The sequence below is a fragment of the Panthera uncia genome, chromosome X, assembly GCF_023721935.1.
Source record: "Panthera uncia isolate 11264 chromosome X, Puncia_PCG_1.0, whole genome shotgun sequence".
In the NCBI taxonomy this organism is placed as follows: Eukaryota; Metazoa; Chordata; class Mammalia; order Carnivora; family Felidae; genus Panthera; species Panthera uncia.
The window spans coordinates 8,576,545-8,599,861 of record NC_064817.1 but is presented as its reverse complement, the minus strand read 5'-3'; the positions used below and the strand labels follow the sequence as shown (position 1 = coordinate 8,599,861).

The following is a 23,317-nucleotide window of genomic DNA, read 5'->3' as shown; positions in this document are numbered from 1 at the left end:
CAAGTCTGGGCCAAGCCCAGTCTTCTTCTCATCCCTTGTGGCATAGTCAGCTTGCCTATTTGAAACTTTTCTTATTGTTACAAACTTCCCTCTTAGAACTTCCCTTATTGCAACGCACATGTTCTGTCATGTTGTGTTTCCATTTCTCCCTATGGCAAGATACGCTTTTGATTCATTCCTTGACTTACTGGCTTTCCAGGAGTGTGCAGTCCATTTTCCAGACATTTGTGAATTTTCCCATTTCCCCCCTGCTACTGATTTCTAGTTTCATACCACTGTGTGGAAAGATACTAGATATGATTTCAATCTTTCCAGTTTTGTCAAGACCTATTCCACAGTCCAACTTTTGATCCATCTTGGAAAATGCTGCATGCATGCCTGAGAAAATATACTCTGCTACTACTGGATGGCACACACCGCACGTCTGTTAGGAACACCTGGTCCGCTATTAAAGTCTGCTATTTCCCCATTAATTCTCTGCCTAGGTGATGCATCCACTGATGAAAGTGGGTCATTATAATCCCCGACTATCATTGCATTATTCTCAGTTTCTCCCGTAAACTCTGTGCATTTCATGTCAACTGGGCTGGGCTAGGAAATGCCCAGATAATGGCTAAAATTATTTCTGGGTGTGTCTTTGATGATGTTTTCAGATAAGATAAGTGTTTTGATGCCAGAAATTCAATTGGTAGACTGCATCAAGAAAATCATCCTAACCAATGCAGGGAGGCATGATCCAATCCAGTGAGGTCCTGAATATAATAACCAACAGGGGAATAAAGGGCACATTTGCTGTCAGTGCTTGAGCAGAAACACCCATTTCTCTTCCTGTCCTTGGACGTTGGCATGCCCGTTTGTCAGGCCTCAGGTTCACAATGGTACTTATTGACTCAGTTTGCCTGGAACTAAAATTGCACCATTGCTTTCCTGAGTCTCCAGCTTGCAGATAACAGATCGTCTATGAGTTCCATTTCTCTGCAGACTGCTGATTAATATATTTACTAATATCATGCTTTATTTGGAAGTATGTATATTTCAAAAAGACAGGTAATAGGAAAGAAAAGTACAGATCCTATGTCTCAAGGCACCATTCCCAGCGATGATATTTAACTTGAAGTCTGTAGGGAGAGCCCACTTTCTTACTTTTTCCCCAACTCGATCTCTTCCCAATGAAAATAATAATAATGATGATGATAATACTCATCATAATAATGTTAACACTTGAATATTTCCTATTCATACCATAAAATGAATAAGGCATTTAACCTTCTTAATATTCAGTGAAATATGAGCTACTATTATGCTCTTTCGACAGATGCGTAAAAGAAGGCAGGAAGATTATACATCTTGTCGAACATCACAGGACCAGAAAGTGAAATGGAAGATTCAGCACCAGCAGCCTAACTCCAGAGGTTACACTCCTAACCACCAAGGTTTCCTCTATCTTATCTTTCTTTCCCCCAACTAATAAAAAACCCCGTATAATAACATTAATTGGAAGTCACTTTCCTATCAACGCAACTAGATGGAATACAAAAATCAAGTCTTGGAAAGGATATGGCAAGGTAAACCAAGAGTCTCTGAGGAGATCAAGGAAATATACGCAACCTTACCACTAAACCTGTCTCTTGTTTCCTGAGAGACCATGAGGATCTAGCTTACAGACTATTAATGTTTAATTTATTTATAATTCTAACAACCTCATTCAACTGGCTTCCTAGTCGTTAGGAGATTATAAAGTATAAATTGAAAGGGAAGCAGGCTGTAGGATATTTTGGGGAGGAGCTACTATTCCCATGGAATGGGGGAATCCTCCAATTTAGAAAAGAAAAGAAAGGAAATAAAAATGCAATAACGAAGCCTAGAGAAAACAGATAATCAGCAAAACCATCATGGGAACATTTAGATGTAGGATCAAAACTAACCCTCACTACATTCTTTGAGTGTATCTCATAAGGGTGGCTCAGAAGAGCTTGAAAGGAAGGAACTGTTTACTAGGCACGAGGAAATCTTCATGTTCAAGCAATTGCTATAAAAAAAATTCTACAGTTTATAATTTTAATCTGCTGGTATTAGGACAAGTGAGCTTTGTGAAGAGCACACAGTTTGATCCCTATTTGATACATACATTATTGCCGATGAAGGTGAATCTCACCTAGTCCTTCACCGTCCTGTCCCTCAGTGGCATTTTGACCCTGTTTGAAAATTACACCAGGGAAACGATTCATGTGCACCACCTAATCAGCTGTCTTTTATCATGAACCACCTCAGATTAGAGCCCCTACGATTGGAGCTTAGCCAAAGAACCACATTGTGCTTGAAATCTAGCTTTCTTGCAGGACCCTGAAACCCTTGAATAATATCACAAAGGTGCCACAAACTGTACACAAGAGTCCAAATTCTGTGCCATCATAATTCACACTGAGAGCCCCACAAGCTAGTTGAGGCAGATATTTTTTACAAGTAGGAGGGACATAAACAGTGAACAAATTTAAAAAGTCATTATATGTGCTAAAGTATTTGGACTGCAATTCAAAGGCTGCCAAAATACATCTGACCAAATCATTCCACGGTTGCCAATTTTAGTTTTAAAACAGATCATTGCACTCCTACAGCACCAATGCTATTCCAATGAAGTTTGTTCGCTCCCAAGCCTGTTTTCTTTTCATCTTCCTCCAGAGATCCAGATAAACCCTCTCCTTGTAGGAAATTAAAAGCTTCCTTGACTTTATTCTTCCTCTGCTCCTTACTGTTCAGCTCTATCTCCAATTCCTCTCTCTCCAGTGTCACCCTGTGACACTAAAGTACTTGAAACCCACATTTTGAATACTTATTTCGATCATTTACATAATGGCCCTCTGATCAGTGACTGGAAAATAAAGCCATTAAGAAATAGATCTTTCTCAAGACAGCTGGAGTCTACTAAATATTTAAGCCAGACAAAAAGACATGTGTAAAAGTGAACAAAAACAGGAGATCGATTGCATTGCAACCCGACAATAGTTTGAACCTAAGTCTCTAATTTGTACCTGCAGATTTGAAGATATCCCTTTAATTTCCAATAATGGTGGAGAAGAGTCATTCTCCCTAATATTGAACAGCATATTGTCCTGTCTGTGCCAAGTGTTCTATGTCAACCAAAAGTTATGACAATTCAGTGCACAAGGTAAAAGGAAAAGAGATTGCATGACCTTCCAGACGCCTTGCTGCAACTCACACAGAAATGCCTTTGTTCAAGAGCTAAAAGGCATTTGGACAGATTATCTTGAACAGGGAATCTGCAAGCTCCAGCCTGTGGGCCAAATCCTACCAGCCATCTGTGAGCTAAGATGGTTTTACATTTTTAAATGGTTAAGAAAAAACAAAGTATGACATTTCATGATAGATGAAAATTATATGAAATCCAAGTTTGAGTATCTGTAAAGTTTTACTGGAATACGGCCACATTCATTTATTTAAGGTCTATGGCTGCTTTCATGCTATCATGGCAGAATTGAATAGCTGCAGGGAAACCACATGACCGGCAAAGGAAAAGTAATTCTAATATGGCCCCACTACAGAAATTTGTTGACCCCTGGTATCAGCAGAAAATGACCCTTCTCCCGACTGGTACAGGCAGGACTGACTCTACTTACACTTCCAGGGCAAGCCCTGTTGGTTGTAAGCCAACCAGCATTTCCCGTACCTCCACCCATTGTGATTTGCTGAAGGGGGATTGTGCGTGGCCTACACCAGTTCCAGCAGTGAGAGCCCAGGGGTTGATTTGCAGAATGTGGGGACACAGCTTATCTCTCTCTTGTGGATGGTGAATGCTAGTACCGGAGGGGACTGGATTCAAGAGAAATGAAACTGGTGGGTGAAGACAGAACAGAGAGAATTCAGAGATGGGGAGCAAAGCCCTGATACCTCTGTGCGCTTCTTAAACCTCTTCTGAAGCTGGTGCTAATACTTGGTATAGATTTTTTTTTTTTTTATCATGGAAAAACCATGTATCGTGAAACTTTCCATCTTGAACATTTTAAAGTGCACAGTTCACTAGTGTTATGTATATTTACATTGTTGGGTAACAGTTCCAGAATTGAGACACCATTCAGAACTAAATATATATACTCATTGAAAAACAACTCTCTGTCCTTACCACAGACACTAGTAAACACTATTCAAGTTTTCTTAAGTTTATTTATTTATTTTAAGACAGAGAGAGAGCAAGAGAGAGTGCAAACAGGGGAGGAGCAAGGAGGGAGAGAATCCAGAGCAGGCTCTGCACTGTCAGCATGGAGCCCGATACGGGGCTCAAACTCAGGGATCATGAGATCATGACCTGAGTGGAATCCAAGACTCAGACGCTTAAATGACTGAAATACCCATGGGCCCCATATTTACAAGTTCTAGCTTTATTTATTTTTTCTCTTCTTCTTTTTTCTTTTGTTTTGTTTTGTGGGTAGCAGCCCATTTCTTGTTATCCAATCTGTTGACATACAGTTGCTGAAAGTATTCTCTAGTATTCCTTTTCATTTCTGTGACATTGACTCTAATGTCCCCTCTTTCATTTCTGAATTTATTTAAGCCTTCTCTCCTTTTTATTAATCTAGATAAAAGCTTGCCAATAACATTGATCTTTTAAAAGTAGCGCAACTTTGGTTTTATTGAATTTTTTCTCTTGGTTTATTATTTTCCATTTCATTAATTTGTGCTGTCATCTTTATTATTCGCTTCCTTCTGCTAGCTTTAGGATTAATTTGTTCATGTTTTCCTAGCTCATTGAGGTGTAAAGGTAGCTTATTGATTTCAGAATATTTTCCCTTTTTTCTTTAGTATATATTTTCAAGCTATAAACTTCCCTGTTAGGTCTGCATTCATTGTATCACATAAGTTTTAATATGTTGAGTTTTCATGTTTAACTTGTCACTCTGTATTTTATAATTTCCCTGGATACATTTCCTTTGACCAATTTGTTGGTTATGTGCACTGTTTAATTTTTACATACTCCTCAGTCTCCCAGTTTTCCTTCTTTTGCTGATTTCTATTTCCATTCCATTGTTATCTGAAAAGATATTTTGTATAATTGCATTCTTCTAAGATTTATTGCGAGTTCTCTTAGGCCTAACATATAGTCTATCTTGGAAAATGTTTGAAAGATTCCTTAAGAATGTATATTGTGCTGTGGTTGGGTACAATATTCTGGTTATGACTGCTAGGTGCAATTACTCTGTTTCCTTATTTATCTTCTTTCTATCTATTATTGAAGTGGGCTATTGAAAGTCTCGAACTATCACTGTGTTGCTATATATTTCTTTCTTGAATGCTGTCAATGTTTGCTTCATATATTTAGAAGCTTCCATGTTTGTTATATAAATACTTGTAATTATTACATCTTCTTGGACAATTGTCATTTTATCATAATATAATATCCTTCTTTGTCTCCTGAAACACTTTTGGACTTAAAATCTATTCTGTGTGATATTAGGATGGCCACTGCCTCTCTCTTTTGAGTACAGATTGCATTTAAGTTTTTCCCATACTTTCACTTTATCATTGCATCAAAAGTGAGTTTCTTACAGACAGCACATATTCAGAGTCTGTGTTTCTAAAACACCTTCTACCTATGTTTTTAATTGGGGAGTTTAATCTATTTGTACTTTAAGTAACTACTGGCATAGAAGGACTTAACTTTCGCTATATGAGCTGTATTTTTTTAAATCTCTCTTTCCCTGTTTTACTAGCTTCCTTTGTGTCTCATGGAATTTTATACTCGCATGCTTTCATTCCCTTCTTAATGCCATTTTATTATATATCTTATAGGTAATTTCTTTGTGGTTATCATTACAATTACATAAAACATTGTAATATTATAACATTCTATTTTAAACTCATAACAACATAATCACATCTTTACATGTTACATACTCATTTGCATAGACTTAGTGCTTTTTTAAAATGTTTTCATTATTCAAGTTCTATACAAGAATTAAAACCGAACTGATGCATGAAAATGACATTAAGAGAAGAAGCTACTTTTGTCAACATGCTTACCTTACTGGAGAACTTTATAATTTCATTTGACTTTTGGTTAAGGTTTAGCATCATTTTGTTTCACCTTGAAATATCCCTTTCAATATTTCTTAAAGACTAGGTCTTGTGGTAATGAATTTCCTCAGGAATTGTTTTTCTTAGAATGTCGTGATTTTTTTCATTTTTGAAGGACAGGTTTCCTGGATACAGTATTCTGGTTGAAAACTATGTTTTTTATTTCAGCAATTTAAATGTATCATCTTGCTCATTCTAGCCTATAATGTTTTTGCTGAAGAATTCACTCATAACCTTATAAAAACTTCATTGTACATGATGAGTTGGGTTTTTTTCCTACTTGTTAACATTTTTCTCTTTGCCTTCAACTTTTATTTTGTTAAATTTTTTTTTAACGTTTATTTATTTATTTTTGAGACAGAGAGAGACAGAGCATGAATGGGGGACGGTCAGAGAGAGGGAGACACAGAATCCGAAACAGGCTCCAGGCTCTGAGCAGTCAGCACAGAGCCCGACGCGGGGCTCAAACTCACGGACCGTGAGATCATGACCTGAGCCGAAGTCGGCCGCTTAACCGACTGAGCCACCCAGGCGCCCCATGCCTTCAACTTTTACAGTTTGATTATTATCTGACTAGCTGTGTGACTTTTTGAATTTATCCTAAAGTTATTTGAGGTTCTTTAATAACTATGGATATTTCTTTAAATTTGGTAAGTTTTCACTATTACTTGTTCACATAAAGTCTCGGCCCACTTCTGACCCTCTTCTCATTCTGGATTTCCAAAGTGAATACAACGTTGCTTACTAGTGTCTCATGGTCTCTAAGCCTGTCTTCCTGTTTCTTCATTCTACTTTCCTTTCTTCTATTTTGACTCCACAATTTCAAATGTGTCTTCAATTTCACCCAGTTTTTTTTCTACCTGATCAAGTCTGCTGTTCATCTACTCTAGTGTTCTTTTCATTGCAGTTATTGTATTTTCCAACACCAGAATTTCCATTGGGAGTATGTCATAGTTTCTATCTCTTTATTGATATTCTCATTTTGTTCATGCAGTGTTTTCCTTGTTTCATTTAGCTGTCTCTATATCTGTTCTCATTTAGCTCATGGCACATTTTATGACAGTTATTATGATATGTGAAACAAAGACATGCACATGAATGTATATTTCATTAGAGCCAGTTTCTAGCATTTAATTTTGTTGTTACATTTGGCCCACTTTCCCTGTATCTTAGTATGCCACTGTTCTTTATTGTTGTTGAGAAGTGGGCATTTGGGGTGAAAAAATCTCTTCCAGCCTTTATAGACGGGTTTTATCCAGGGAAATACTTCACTGGTCAGCCCGGATACAGACCCTAGAATATTTCAACCATTTCCTGAGGATGTGTCTTCTCTGGACTTGTGAGTGTGACTTTTAAAGTCATTTTATTTAAAAAAAATTTTTTTTTAGGTTTACTTATTTTTGAGAGACAGAGAGAGATCAAGTAGGGGAGGTACAGAGAAAGAGGGAGGCACAGAACCCAGAACAGGATCTAGGCTCTGAGCTGTCAGCATGAAGCCTGACTCAGGGCTCAAACCCATGAACTGTGAGATCATGACCTGAGCTGAAGTCATATTTTTATCCGACTGAGCCAGCCAGGTGCCCCTGATTTTAGTCATTTGAAATTCAGGGGGCAGCTTGTTCTGCCTTCTCAGAAACCCATGATATCTTGTTCCTCCAGACACCTGCCAATGGATCTGAAGTTCTAAGAGTCCATCCCAATAGCATCTGTTTTCAAGAGCTTTCAAACAAAATCTTTAGTCCAATCAGCACTCCAAGTCAGGGGAGAAGGATTACAGCCCCCCAGGAAGCCCCAAGACAAGCTAGAACACTGGGTGAAAGGACTGCTCTGTTGTTTCTGTCCTGAGTAAGGATCTTTGGTGTAGGCGGTGTCTTGCTAGTTGCACCACAGTAGTTCACATAGGGGGAGGAACATGGACAGGTACGCAAACCAACATGAATTTAACTATCTCTTTTGCTGAATTCTTTCTTTGCTTTACATTGGTCAGGGTACTACGACTTCTTAATTGGTCTCTACGACTCTCACAAAGGTATATTCCTCCATAATAGAAACACAGTTTCTCTGTGGGAGAGTGAGGTGGTAAAGCATCATGGACTGGTATCTTGTTGGCATCACCCCACTTTGAGTACTGCTTATATACACACTTATTTTAGACCATTTAGACCATTGATAAAATTATAGCGTTCTCCTTTATCTGACATTCAGTTTTGTCTACTGTTAACATCTTACAGTAGCATGGGAAAATTTTCACAATCAGTGCACCAATACTGATACGTTATTACTAGTTAAAGCTCATATTTCATTCAGATTACCCGTGGGTTTACACCTAATGTCCTTTATCTGTTCTACAGTGCCACCCAGGGTATCACATCACATTTAGTCGTAATATTTTCTTAGGCTTCTCTTACCTATGAGCGTCTTACCACTACCTTTCAGTGACATAAAACAAAAAATTCTTTTCATTATTAAAGCCAAACTTGTTAGGAATTTTCTCTTGCTCATAACTCACTAGATTCCCAAATTACACTGTTTTCTAGTCCAAACACACTATTTTCTAATGACAAAAGTGAGGCGAGGCCTACAGTCTCCAAATGATTACCCACCATTACACAACTAGTACTGAGAAGAGCTGGGATCCTAGCCCAAGAGTTCTGACCACCCAATTTCTGTCTTTTAGGGTTCTAATCCACTTGCTGATGGGATACAGTGTAGTTACACTACTTGCAAAATTCCCTTTCATGACATTCTGAATTTTGGATATTTGATAAACAGGCACACTATGATACGAATCAGTGACAAGGACGTGATGACCTTTCAAGGTCTCAAGGTTCTTTTAGGAAATATAGGGCTTTATCTATGTGCTCAAATTCTGGTAGTGAAATTTATACAGCAGAATATTATTGGGATACTATATTAACTGAGTTAACCATCAGAATTATTCCGAACAATCTACTGAATATAATGCTTCAGAAAAAGTTCTATTCATGCATCCATTAAGTCACCCATCTATCTACTTATAGATACATACACCTAAACATTTTTCTCAAAAGTATTTATTGACTACCTACTATGGCCCAGAAAAAATTCTAGGCATGCAACCCAACCCCGATTAACCTCCTTCATCTCTTGTAGGGGCACAGTCACGAGTTTCCAGTACTTTGTGGACTGAAATGAAATAGTATCAAGATATTGAAATCAAAAAAATCCCTTAAATGTTTTGTGAGTTCCAAGTAGAAATGTAGGCATGATAATGTGGGAAACTGAACTTTAATCATTGAGCTCAAAAAGAAGAACTAGCTGAGGAGACAAGAGAAGCAGTGAGTTTGCGGCAAAAGGAAGGGAATGATGTCACAGAAGCCAAGAGAATATCTTAGAACAGAACATCACCAGAAGTGAATTGGGGACTTTTATATGGGAGCGTTATAAAACTCCTCAAGGAAAATGAGCAGTATTACTTCAAAACACTATGGACAATTAACTTTTTCAAAATATAATGGGTCTGTTTCTCTGTGGACCACTAGTGACAAGTTGCTATGTAATTTTCACTTCCCTAATAATTATTTGCACTTGCTTTTGGCATTCCATTGTGACTGGGTTTTAGGTTGCTATTGTTGCTTTCCCTTCAACCCCTCCCACAAAGGTCTGAGTGGCTATGGGAGCAGCTGCAAACCCTGTGATCGGCTGACCTCCTCTCCCTCAGCCCCCATCACGAGGAAGTGGAGAGAGTCATGACATTCTAACAGTGAAGGTTTTCCTTCTCTGTTGAATTTTGATGGTGCTATTCCTACAACCCTACTTAGAGGTAGGTCACGAATGTGAGAGCTGTGCAAGAAGTCCTTACTTACAATGAATATACCATGGAACTTTGCATTACTAACAGTACCTGAGAAAAGGCACTTTACCAATGTCTACCATAAATTCCATTGTGCATAAAATAAATGGCAGCTTCCCATTTCATGGGAGGGTTGTATAAATTTATCAGATAGTGAACTAGAAATAATAAGAATGGGGTCAAATGCAAGATACTCTAGAGTGAGGGTGTGAAAAAATTCCACCCCACAAGACAAATTTGGCCCCCAGCTTGCTTTTGTAAATAAAGTTTTATTAGAACACAGTTTATTTATACATTTGTTTACATATCCATTTATTGACATATTTCTTATGGCTGTGTTCACACTACAATGGCAGGGTTGCATTGCTTTGAGTTGTGATAGCCACCACATTGCTTCCAAAGCCTAAAATATATATAATGTGACCTTTTACAGAAAAGGTTTGCTGATTTGGCCTACAGAAATAAGTGTCGGGGTGGAGGAAGAAAAGTGTCTATCCTTTGGTGAGAAATCACATCATTAACAGGGCAGAGAGAGAACTTTCTGAGGGAGTCAATACCCAGAAGTAATCTGTCCTCTTTGCTAGGTATCTATTGAAAAGACCACATGAAGAAAATGATAAAAAAAAAAAAAAATCAATAGGTGATCTTGGGAGGTGAGGGCTGAAGGCTAATCAGTCTTTAGCAGTTATAGCCTTCTAAGAAAAATGAATGACCAAGCAATCCTGTCACATCCTTTCTTACTTGTCTTCCTTCCCTGTATTGGCCATTGACCTACCGAAAATGAAGACAGAGAAGGAAAGGGAAAGATAGGGCAACCCATAGTTACATTTCCTTTCAGTTCTTCTTGACCTAAGACCTAGCCAAAGGTAGGGAGTTTGGGTAGAGTGTCCTCATACCGAGAAGTAAAAGAAAAACTGTTAAGTGAATTTTGTATACCATTTCTGCTTTTTGGGTTGGGATGAAACACATATAAACGTATAAGCCACGAAATACAAATTGTGTAATGTCGGTGATTCTGCATACGAGTGAAAAGCTCTTACATTTCCATCAAAAAGTCATCAGTAAGATTCATGCTAATAATTAAAAATTTTTACTTTTCCTTACATAGAATGGTGTCAAATGTAAAAGTAGGAAATATTTTAGTACCGTTATGAGCACATTTATCCAGCTCTTTGAGGGAGGGAGCTGATTTTCGGTCTGCAGCGGGTGCTGAAAATCATGTGTTTGGCCCTGTATACTCACGGGCCTCTGTTAGATCAAATAGTCATCTTGGAGAGTCTCTCGCGGCCTTCACCATCTGAACTGCCGATGCCCAGCCTGTGCTCCTGGAGTCACAGAGGGACATCCTCCATGAAACGGCAGAGTGACATGCCCACTCTGGACCCAGGCTCATCTGCGCGACCACCGGCACAAACAAGTACTGCCATTCGTCATCATCCGCCCAACTGAAGAGACTCTTCTCCAGAAAATGGCAGTTGATAACAAGGATTCATGGAGGCTTTGAGAGGAGAGAGAGGACAAGGGCGTGGCAGGGACTGTGGTTTCGAAGCCCTGAGGGACCACAGTGAGACTCTCCATAAGCAGCCGTGCTCTCCTGCTCTGATGCACGCGTGCAGACCACATGGAGAAGACGTGTGCCACAAAGGTCATACCATGTTCCCTTCAGGTCAGCCAATTTACACGGCAGAAACAACCACACAGGCCACTTGGCATTTGGCACAGGCCAGAATCTCCTGCCTGGGCCCCGGCCTTAGGTGATGATATCAAAATTGCTCTCTGCGAGGGCTGGGTCAATCCCAAAAGAGCTCCAGAGGCCACTCAAAAGAATCAAGAGGTGGTAGCAGCCTCAAGCAACTATTTCAATTACAGGCTGTGACACAAACCTGGTCCTCCAGGTGCTCCTCCTTTTCACAGTTTGGCTGTCCCTGTGATCCTGAACGGCCTTCGTGACCCACTTCACGGACATCCCTAGAGGCTGCAAAAACGCTCAGTAGAAGAAGGAACCAATCCTGTTCGCCACCCAACCTGCTGTCCCCAGCTCTGCTTGACTGTGTGTGTCCCAACTCTCCCTGTCATCAAGCGGCCCGAGGAAATTCAGGTCATTACAATACTTCGGCTGGGCTGGACAAAAAAAGCCAAGAGTTTGAGATATGTATGCACGAGTGATGGACAGATTCAGTAACCCAGCAAAATGTCTAGAACAAATGTACAGAGAAATCGAAACAGACTCTGATACACGAGAAGCCTGCCTAGCGCAGCTCTGTGAGCCATATGCCAGGTTAGAACAGGAATGATAGCGTCATTTCAGAGGCTTCCTTTTAAAAGCACTTCCATCAACTCTGCAAACTTATCTTCCAGCTGGGAGCAGTAATTATTAACTCAGCAGATAGGTGCTTTGTCAGATTCGAAAGAAAACAAATCTGTTCCAATGAAGGGAATAAACAGCCCCTAATGTTCAGCCGGGAAAGCTTTTGCATTGACACGACATAATTACCTTTCATTGCATGTAATGATGTTATCACATTTAGTTTGTTCCTCCGATTCCAAAATTATAATATACCTCCCTCACTTAAATGGATGCTTGGGATCCTAAAGGAACTCATTTAACTAAATGGCATTTGCTCTTGCCATGAGGAAATTTTTTGCGTTTTATGAAGAATTCATTGTGTATACTTGGAAGCAACGTATTTTATTTAAGAATTCTTCATCAGAAACACAAAAAATGAGGCAAACTGTTTCTTCTCCAACATAATGCTAATTCGTAACTCTGAACAGCTGAAAAGTCACAACATAATATAGCAAGCCCCCTGAAATAAATCTCTCCTGTTTGTATCCTTGGCATACCTTTAAATTTTCATAAAAACCTTGCATATTTCATTCCCAGAATCAAAGGGTAACAACTTGTGTAATCACCCAGATCCATTTGTCCTTTGTTGGATGTCGATTTTTTAAAAATGTATGTGTATTTATTTTTGGGGGGGGGGGAGCCCAAGGGCAGAGAGAGGGGGAGACAGAGGATCCAAAGCAGGCTCCGCGCTGTCAGCGCAGAGCCCAAAGTGGGGCTTGAACCCATGAACTGTGAGATCGTGACCTGAGCAGAAACCAAAAGTCAGACCCTTAACTGACTGAGCCACCCAGGTGCCCCTGTTGGAGGTCTTTTAATAATGCAGGATCAGTAAAGTAGGAAACTGACATCTATTTCAAATACACAAATATTACGGGGAATGGTGGGTACCACCACAATGTCCAAATCCGACTCCACAACTTCATTCTTGCTGACTTTCTATTTTTTTAATTTTTAGAGAAGGAAAAGTTTAAGAGAACTCTTAAAAGAGAACAGATTAAGGGACTTATCGACAGAATACGGCAAGTATTCTTATAATAAGAATAAGACTCTCTTACGATATCTTGGGGTAAAAACAAAGCAAAACAACACCCAAAGAATAACATTAAAAGTACCAAAGAATGCCTGATAATCAATTGCTTCTTTCCTCTCAGGGACACGCGAATTATACTAAGTAGGTAAAGCCAAGGGGGATGATTCTTGGGTTCACAAGCAAGGAGAGGCAAAAATAGGCTATTTCCATTTTCCAGGATGACAGAGTCCTATCATCACGGATGTGCTGCTTCTGCTGTGATTAACAAAAAAGGGAGGTGGGGCATGCAAACGGCTTTCATTTCCTCAGATTATTCTTTTCTGGAGCTAGACAAAAGAAGAAGAAAACAAAGAAGCCTCTCAAATGTAGAACTTGAAAACTCATTTCCTATCCCCTACATTTCGATCCCCAGACTCCAACGGGGCTGAGTCTTCATCATCATCTACCTTGCCACCTGGTGTTCTAATACTTGTTTTGATCATGGTTTACTTACTCATTCAGTCTTCAAAAGCCACAGTGCCAGATTTATGAAGCACATCACTGCTCCATGAAGCATCCCCAGCCACACAGTCCAACAGGCATGTTTTTGCCCCCATTTAACTCAAAAATGGTACATTACTAACACACAGGGTTCCCTTGTCTCTGTTATACATATTATGTGTCTCTAAGGAGGTTAAACAGATCTTGCTCAGTTGAGAATGATGGCAGGCCTATCATGACCACCATACTCTTGAGATCCTGGAAGCTAAGAAATTGCCTTACTAATCTTGGAATCTTCAGCATATAGTAGTGTTCAATAAATGTTTGGTGGACTTATGTTGGGCGGGCCAAGGAGTGCTTTTATAGGAAGCACATGGCCAGACGAAGAGGCTGATAGCCATTACTAAAGATGCTGAGTGGGGAGGGTATGACAGGGAAGGGTGGAGGTGAACTGAGCTGAACACACATTGATAGGGCTGGGTAACCCTAGGGGTGATGATTGAAGCTACATAACATAGGAGGTTTGGCATGGGTTGGACTCCATTACCAAGCCAAAACAACCGAGGTCTTATAGTCTGATGATGGGGACCAAATGCTGGTTGACTAGACACAGGATGTGGCAACCCCACTTCCTGTGAAACTCACCTATTTTTATAAAAGTAGATTCCTCAATGTACCTTCACTATCTCACAGGTCAGGTGTCAAGGTTTCATGAAACCTTAGATCTCCCAAGAATTTTCTAAACGTGGTTCACCCAAATGAGAACATATTTAGAGCAAAAGGATATAGTCTCAGTAATCATGTCGGAACAATACTCATAAACCAGGACCCTTCTGGGCAGACACGGTTGTACGCCTCTATATCCACACACTTCTATAATCTATACCTATATTCTATATCCATTTATATCTATATCCAGAACTATATCTTGTATCTCTGTACATCTGTATCAGTAGCTATGTAAATATCTATATTTACATCTACACCGACATATTTATTGATGCTGTTACTATAGCAAACATCGCAGAGTGCCTCATTTTCTGTGTAGGTCTTTCTCTTTCCGTCTATCTCTCCCTCTCTCACCCATTTCTTAACACAACAGTGTCCTGAGACTCTTCCCTTTCGATCTAGTTTCTCTCTCCCCATCTGTCTCTCTCCTTTCCCCTGCTTTGTTCTCTCTCTTAAATGGTAATAATAAGCAACTGAGAAAGTCTTCTTTTACATCTCCCACGTTTCCTTTATTTTTAAGTTTATTTATTTTGACGGGGGATGGGGGGGTGGAGGGACAGAGAGAGGTAGAGGGAGAGACAGAGAATCCCAAGCAAGCTCTGCAGCAACAACGCAGAGCCCAATGTGGGGCTTAAACTCACAAATTGGGAAATCATGACCTGAGCTGAAGCCAAGAGTTGGACCCTTAACTGACTGAACCACCTAGGTGCTCCTACATCTCCCATGTTTCTTAAACAATATTCTCTGTTGCTCATACCAATGTATTTCATATTTTTCTAAGAAGAGCAACAAACGTTGTCCTTTTTCTGATGCAGAGTTTGGTGTATTTGAACTTGCGATGTGTAGGGACTAGGTAAGCATGTGAAAAACTTTGGAAAGCAACATGTGATTAGTCTGAGTCTCCTTCTATCATCTGGAAAGGGGATCATTATTCGTCAATTAAATAAGGTCATGTACAGGAAAATGCTGCACATCAACAACCACTGCTGTTCATTAGAATCACCTGGGGAGTTTCTGAAACTCTATTTCTTGGCTCTGCCCCAACATCAAGGAATATGCACTGAATGTTTGTGTTCCTCCAAAATCCATTTGTTAAAGCCCTAATCCCCAACAGAATTACTGCCCTTCTAAGAAGAGACTTAGAGACATGATCCCTCTCTCTGTGTGTCTCTATCTTACTGTCATGTGAGGGTACAGAGCAAAGGAAACTATCCGCAAGCCAAGCAGAGGGCCTTTACCAAGAACCCAACCAAGCTGGCACACCGATCTTGGATTTCCAAGCCTCAAAAAGTATGCACATAAATTTCTCTCTGTAAACCACTCAGTCTGTGGTGTTTTATTCTAAAGGCCCAAACAGACTAGGACAACCAGGCATCAGCAGTTTCTACTGTTCCTCAAATTATTTCCATGTGCATAGTGACATTTAAAAAAATGATTAACCCTATGTGTTACCAACTCTCTATGGAATTTAACTTCTTGGTCCTACCCTAAATAATTGGGGATGGGAAAGGGAAGAGGAAACTTGAACACAGTTAACGACCCGGGGCTATATTCTGAAGGACTCATCATGCTAGAAATAGCTCATTACTGAGCTAGAAGAATCTAACTTTGAACATGTGAAGTCTGGTTCTTCCCATAGCTTTATTAATAACTTGAAAGAAGTTGTACCTCCGTCAAAACCAATTGTCTGATGTGGGATATCATTTGGATCCTAAGATAAAAAAAGGGAAGACATCTAATCTCTTTCAAAGAGAATATGTAAAAGAGAGAAAAATTAACTGCAAAGGTGATAATTAATAGTCACAGTTTAATTTTCAAATTGTTCTTTTAACTTAGAAAACTAATGAGTAGAGATATACTCCAAACTGCAAACCAGAGTGCCCCAGAAACTTTCGTAATTAGAGTATTTCTCTGTAAGGGATAAGAAAAAAACACCCCACCAGAATGATTCTCATTTATAAAACTCACTAGTGATAAAGAAAGAACAAACACTTTTGAAAGAAGTACTGTTCTTGACATGGGAAAACAATGAGTCTGAGAGACGTGTGGAAATTTACTTTTCAACTAAACAAACCCTAGAGATTTGAAAAAGTGACACTGGTGACATTGGTTTTCAGAGTTGCTATTTAGTAATCAGTGCAGGTGTCTTCCATTAAGTTGCTGATTTGCTCTTACAGGTTTTAACAGCTGGCATTAGGCTAGTGTAAATGTTAAATTTACACCTGGGCTTGCCCTTGAAAATGTCAATGACACCAAGGAAAAACGCACGTGGCCGGAGCTAGCTAGGATGCCTGGATTGTATAACCAATAGGCCTTGGTTTGACTTCACGTATATTGATCAAATGGTTCGGAGCGTATGGGAGCCCAGATCCAGCGACGGAAAAAGCAAAATCCATTTCCATTGGAAAAGTCTAAGATATACCTGCATACATGTATCATCTGTATCTTGTACAAAGTACATTTCTTTGGCAGAAATTTTTATTGTTTTGAGTCAAAGCATCCAGGCCACCTCAACTGAGCCAATTACAAAAATGTATAACCATGTTACAAAATAGATGGCACACTAGAATATGACAAAATATCATCCCTCCAGCAATAGAAGGGACTTGGGTGAACTGTACGAAATGAGCAATTCAGAATCTAGGGTATGTGCAAAATTGTTGGCCTTTCTGCCAGTCTTGGAGCTTTCTGGGAGATTCTACCCACCATTCCACTACCATTTCCTGGGTAGTTTCTAGGGGAGCACATCCTCAGGAAAGCCTTGAAGAGCCAGAGGGCCACTGCCATAGGCTCCCTGAGGTGGGTCATGTTCAAGGGCCACTTCAGTCTTCCCAGAAGGCAAGCCCCCCAGGAACAAATTGTACTCTGAAGACACCACCTTTCCCCTTCGCAGGAAATTCAAAACAGAGGAGAGATTGCAACCACAGAGACCAAAAACGTGACTGCAACATTCATGTGTTTTTCATGTAAATACCTTCCAATAATCACTGGGAGGTGCTAGGCTGTCCAACGACCAAATCCCCCAAAACAATCTTGGAAATATTTTTATCTTTATAAACATGATCCCGCACCTTGATAGTGGCTCTGTCTGCTTGTCAGTCCCCAGTAAGACTGACTAGAACAAAGAACGCAGCCCATGGTCTAAAAAAGTTTCCTTTGGCCTCCAATCTCTGCTCAGGTGTATTAGGCTAGGATCAACCATGCTTAATGATCTCACATCTATTTTTTTAATTCTGATATTTAAGAATATTTGGGGTGCCTTGGTGGCTCAGTCAGTTAAGCGACAGATTCTTAATTTTGGCTCGGGTCATGACCTCGTGGTTCATGAGTTCAATCACCGGGTCAGGCTCTGTGCTGGCAGAGAAGAGCCTGCATGGGATGCTCTGTCTCCCTCTCTCTCTGCCCCTCTCTCACTTCATGTCTCTCTCTCAAAAATAAATAAATAAACTTAAAAACACAAAAAGAATGATTCACTTGGGTTGTAAAAGTAAGTGGGGTGGATGCCTGCTTTTTTGATGAGTGCAATATAAGAACTCGTCTCCATTGTATATATAAACCACATCTTCTTTACCCATACTACTTGGCAATGAGAAAGAATGAAATCATGCCATTTACAGCCACATGGATGGAACCGGAAGGTATTATGCTGAGTGAAATAAGTCAGTCAGAGAAGGACAGATATTGTATGTTTTCACTCATATGTGGATCTTGACAAACTTAACAGAAGATCATGGGGGAAGGGAAGGAGAAAACAAATAGTTACAAATAGAGAGGGAGGGAGGCAAACCAGAAGACTTTTAAATATAGAGAACAAACTGAGGGGGGATGGGAGGTGGGGGAGATGGGAAAGTGGATGATGGGCACTGAGGACAGCACTTGCTGGGATGAGCACTGGGTGTTGTATGGAAGCCAATTTGACAATAGATTATATTAAAAAAATAAAGATCAGAATAAAAAAAAAAAACTCATCTCATTCAATTCCAAAAAACCAGAAAACTATAGTGACTGGTTCCTCCAAAATAGTTTGGTGGTTCCTCCAAAAGGTAAATATACAACTACCTTATGATCTGGTCATTTCACTGCTTGGTATATACCCACAAGAATGGTAAGCAGGGACTCAAACAGATACTTGTAAAGCCATGTTCATGGCGGCATTATTCATAAGAACCAAAAGGTAGACACCACCCAAACTTCCATTGACAGATGAATGGTTAAGCAAATCAGGTGTATCCATACAATAGAATACAGACAAAGGAAAATAATTCAGCCTTGAAAAGGAATAAAATCATTCTATACACTATACCATGGATGAATGTTGAGGACATTATGCTAAGTGAAATGAGCTACACACAAAACAACAAATACTTTAGGATTTCACATTATATGAGATATCTACAATAGGCAGATTCAGGCGCGCCTGGGTGTCTCGGTTGAGTGTCCAACTTCGGCTCAGGTCATTATCTCGTGGTTCATGAGTTGGAGCCCCGTGTCGGGCTCTGTGCTGCCAGCTCAGAGCCTGGAGCCTGCTTTGGATTCTGTCTCCCTCTCTCTCTGTCCCTCCCCTGCTCGCTCATTCATTCTCTCTCCCTCTCCCTCTCTCTCTCAAAAATAAATAAACATTTAAAAAAATTAAAGAAAATGGGCAGATTCATAGAGACAGAAAGTTGAACAGAGGTTACCAGAAGCTGGAAGAGGGGGAATGGGAAGTTATTTAATGGGTACAGAGTTTCTGTTGGGGATGATGAAAAAGTTCTAGAAACGGACAGTGGTAATGGTTGTATAACCTTCTGAATGTACCTAATATCACGGAATTGTACACCAAAAAATGGTTAAGATGTTACATAAAATTTACCATTCTGTTATACGCATTGTAACACGCAAAAAATATACCACAAAACTCCACAACTTTAGCCAGTGTTAGTGTGAGAAACTTACGAGTCAACCAGTAACGCACACAATTCTTGCGGCTGATGTTTTAAGTTACGAATGAGCTGGTAACATTTGTCTTGACCATTTCTAGAAAGCAATTGAAATGCTACACCTCCATGTCACACTTTAGTTCTAGCCTCAGACAGCGAGTACAACTGGCCTCAGATTTACTACTGAACGCTTTTTCTCCGTCCCAGAATGCCCTTACTATACCCCGACTTATTACTCTCACATGGCACACGACCAAGGACGAAACAACCTCATGTCGGAAGACATAGAAGACACAGGAGATTAAGATGCTTTGTGTAATGGCCTCCCAACGTCTCTGAGACCCAAATGCAAAGTTAACTGACTGAGTCATGGCTTGAAAAAGAGACATGGAAAAAGCAAAGAGTTCACTGTTCATGGGGTCAGTTCTACCTACTTGATGAAGCAGTCCCGGCCATCCCGGTTCGCAGTCATCTCCCATCCATAGGGTGGTACCTGGTTCAAGCCCCAGGTTCCCGAGGGAGGTGGCCAGCCTGAAGACTTCGTCCTGTGGCTGGAAACAGAGAAAAAGAAGAGCATCATTCCACCTGACAGGTGAACATGTCTTTGGAAACAAACTCCAGGTGGAGCACAGGACTCGCTCCTTTCGGCTGCGGGCCGTGTCCTCACCTGGTTAAATGAATAATTATAAAGAACGTTTTTGTGACAGGTACCGCGCTCATCAGTTTTCTTTATATTGTCTTCCTTCCTTTGTCACAGACACGCTAGCAGCTAAATACATGCATTCTGTCACACGTATTCCATTTTACAGACGAGGAAACAAAAGGCTCAGAAAGATGAAGTAACTTGACAAGGACCTACTAGCCATTTTGAACAGAAGTTTTCTACACTTTCCATGGCACTTCACAATCCTGATACCATACATTAGGAAGCGCAGCACATAAATAGATATCCTGCCACAATATAAATACGTACATGTGAGCACTGTTTTTATGGATTTTTTAAAAAATTGTTTTAATGTTTATTTTTAAGAGCGAAGGAGAGAGGCAGAGCATGAGCAGGAGAGGGGCAGAGAGAGAGGGAGACGCAGAATCCGAAGCAGGCTTCAGGCTCCGAGCTGTCAGCACAGAGCCCACTGCGGGGTTCAAACCCACGAGCCGTGAGATGACCTTTGCCAAAGGAGGACACTTAACCAACTGAGCCACCCAGGCACCCCGGTTTTGATGGATATTAAGCACATAACATGAAGCCACAGTTTCCTGGACTCCTCTAACCAAAGCGCAAACTTTCCACTCATATAAACCACACACCAGTCAATGTGAGTCATAAAACTGGAGACAAACTCTCCATTTAAGTAAGTTGCAGTGGAGATCCACACATTAGCTTTGACACTTTCCAGTCCAAACCTTACGTTTCAATCATCAGGAAAAGGGAAGGGTAGGCTACAGAGTATTTTCTACAAGCCTACATTCCCAAAAGCAAAAGGGAAGGGGAAGTAATTGCATGTGATAAGCCCTTGTGACAGGCAGGGCTTCCAACATTTTCAAGGAAACGCGAAACTGCTTTGGAGCAGAGCCACGGCCACAAAATACGTAGAGCCATTTTTGAATCGACCAACATCCCTCCTCATTTGCTCCATTCACGCCACGTGAATTTCTTTCCTGGATGACCTAGAAGACTGGGGCACTTCCAAATCGCAAACTGAGGTCAACCCCTGTAGGGGGAAAGCAGTGATGGCATTTCCAGGACCTTGCAGTCAGCATCTCGGCACTGCGCCTGGGAGCCTCTTATGGGACACTAGGCATGACACCCGTGATGTGCACAGGTGTATGTGGCAGCTCTAGGGCAGCAAGCAGGCAATTTGGGGGTGTCACCTTTGCTGTGGTGACGCAACTTTTACTTCCCCAGAACACAGGGCAACTCACCCCCGTCGTGCACCCAACTCAGACATCTGATCATACACCCAACACTTCTCCAGGCGTGGGTGAAAGATGCCCATTTCCTGTAAGATTTCTAGGGAGGAACTCTGTTGCCTCATTGAAACCACCTTGTTGCTTTTTTTCAACCTTCCTTTCAGTTTTTCCACATCCTTCATGAAGTGTGGTGAGCAAGAGTTCACAAATCTAATACAGGTCTGGCAAATTTAGAATCCCATTATAGGAGTCATTCTTGCCCCTTGACTATTAAAAGAAAAGGCAAGGCCACACTTTCTGTTCCTCTTACTCGTGCAAAATTCAGCAGTGGCAATTTCCTCCGGAGGTTTTATAAAAACGTGCTGCTTCCCGGCAGTTAGAGAACACACAGAGTTTCCACCTCACGGCAATACCAAATAAACGCCAATTTCTCTCAAGTACCAGAGAACGCATTTACAGTGCCTTCTAAGGTTGGACAAAGGACAAAAGTCCTTATTGGTATAAATACAGCATATCCTGTTATTAAAAAGTTTTCCAAAAACAACACTACAGTAAGAGGTGATACAAAGATTAGCCTAGTGAAAAGTCGTCTTTGCAGTCGTCTCTCACAGAATGCAAACAACGTAACTATTTATTCTTCATGACTACATTATGCGCTGTATCACAATGTTACTCGTTCTCAGAGGGGGCAAACCTATTCAAAACAAACTGTCTATACTTTTAGGTATTCTTCTCTTTTCTTGGCCACACCCAGCAATGGTCAAAAACACTGAAAGAAAGACACAGAAGGCTTCCTAATATAATGGACACATAAAAATACGGTATTATAACGACCTGGAGTAAGTCTGAATTTTATTATAAAGTACATTCTTCCCTGTCCAGTATGTTCAGGAAGCACAGAACAACAGTTCACCAAGATGTTTTTCAATAAACCCTTTTGTCAGCTAATACTAGAATAGTCTAAAACGCTTATTCGTTCAAGGGACGTCAGCTGATAGAACAAAATTGCATAACGAAAATCAGACACGTCTGTATGTCTATCTGTTAACGTGTTCACATAAAAAAAACATGGCTTGGGAAGGAATTAGGAGAACTTGGCCAATTAAAATGCACAAAGAAGAAAAAAAAATTCCATCCTAAGTGTCTAACTGTAAGAGTCTTGACAAAAATTAAGGAAAAGAGTCATAATGATGGAGGGATTTGGGCTCTTCCTTCTGTGAGGGAGATTGCTGGAGGTTTCCCCCACACACACACACACACACACCTTCCCCACAATATCTACCCTTGGAACCTGGTGGTTTGCTCTCAGTTTACGAGGGAGATGCTCTGGGGACCTCTTCCCCTGGCTCCAACCTCTGCGTCTTCACTAAACTCTGCACCACTTGCAAATGCCCCCATCCCATAACTGCCGCAAAAGACATAGATTGTTCTACCAGGAATGCAAAGAGGTGACGTCTTGCAGAGCAGCAAAAGCGCCAGTGCTTGTAAAAGTAGAGTTCACTTCCTGCCTTGCTTTGGAAGCCTCTCTGATGCATGTATTACACCTATGTCGGCACCGCTCCGTACAGAACTCCTCAGTTCTGGAAATAGTGCTGACTCTGTGTCCCAGTGTGGGGTGCATGCCCTTTATTCCCCACACCCACCTCCTTGAGAGTCCACTCGGAGGCATTCTTCTCAGGTGCTGACACCTTTTGTGATTTCTCGTCTTCAGAGAATGTCCTACTTTTCTTGTCCCAGCTCCTATCAGCCACTAAGTCCCTCTTGACCACTTCTATGGCACCCTAAGACTAGATTCTCTCACAGAATCAAAGAGGACAGCTTATCGATGGAATTAAAATATCACAGCCCAGAATCTTTAAGATTTGCCCTCACCTAGTAGTGGGACCAAATCCTACCATCACAGAGTCTATGATGTGGTAAGAAGCACACTCAGCTTGCTCACTGCATTCAAACCAAAGAGCACGCCCCTTACGTGCCAGTGG

The 23,317-nt window shown here is 40.6% G+C and overlaps 1 protein-coding gene across 1 annotated transcript in view; it reads right to left on the bottom strand.

Moving 5' to 3' along the window:
• The window catches only part of FRMPD4 (FERM and PDZ domain containing 4), a 187,189-nt gene extending 167,212 nt beyond the window's left edge, over nt 1-19,977 (bottom strand). The window contains exon 1 of the mRNA XM_049643430.1: nt 19,859-19,977. Within this exon, the coding sequence (XP_049499387.1) occupies nt 19,859-19,896 (38 nt within the window). The 5' untranslated portion in view covers nt 19,897-19,977. The remainder of the gene's footprint in view (nt 1-19,858) is intronic.
• Between the last annotated feature and the right edge of the window lie 3,340 nt (nt 19,978-23,317).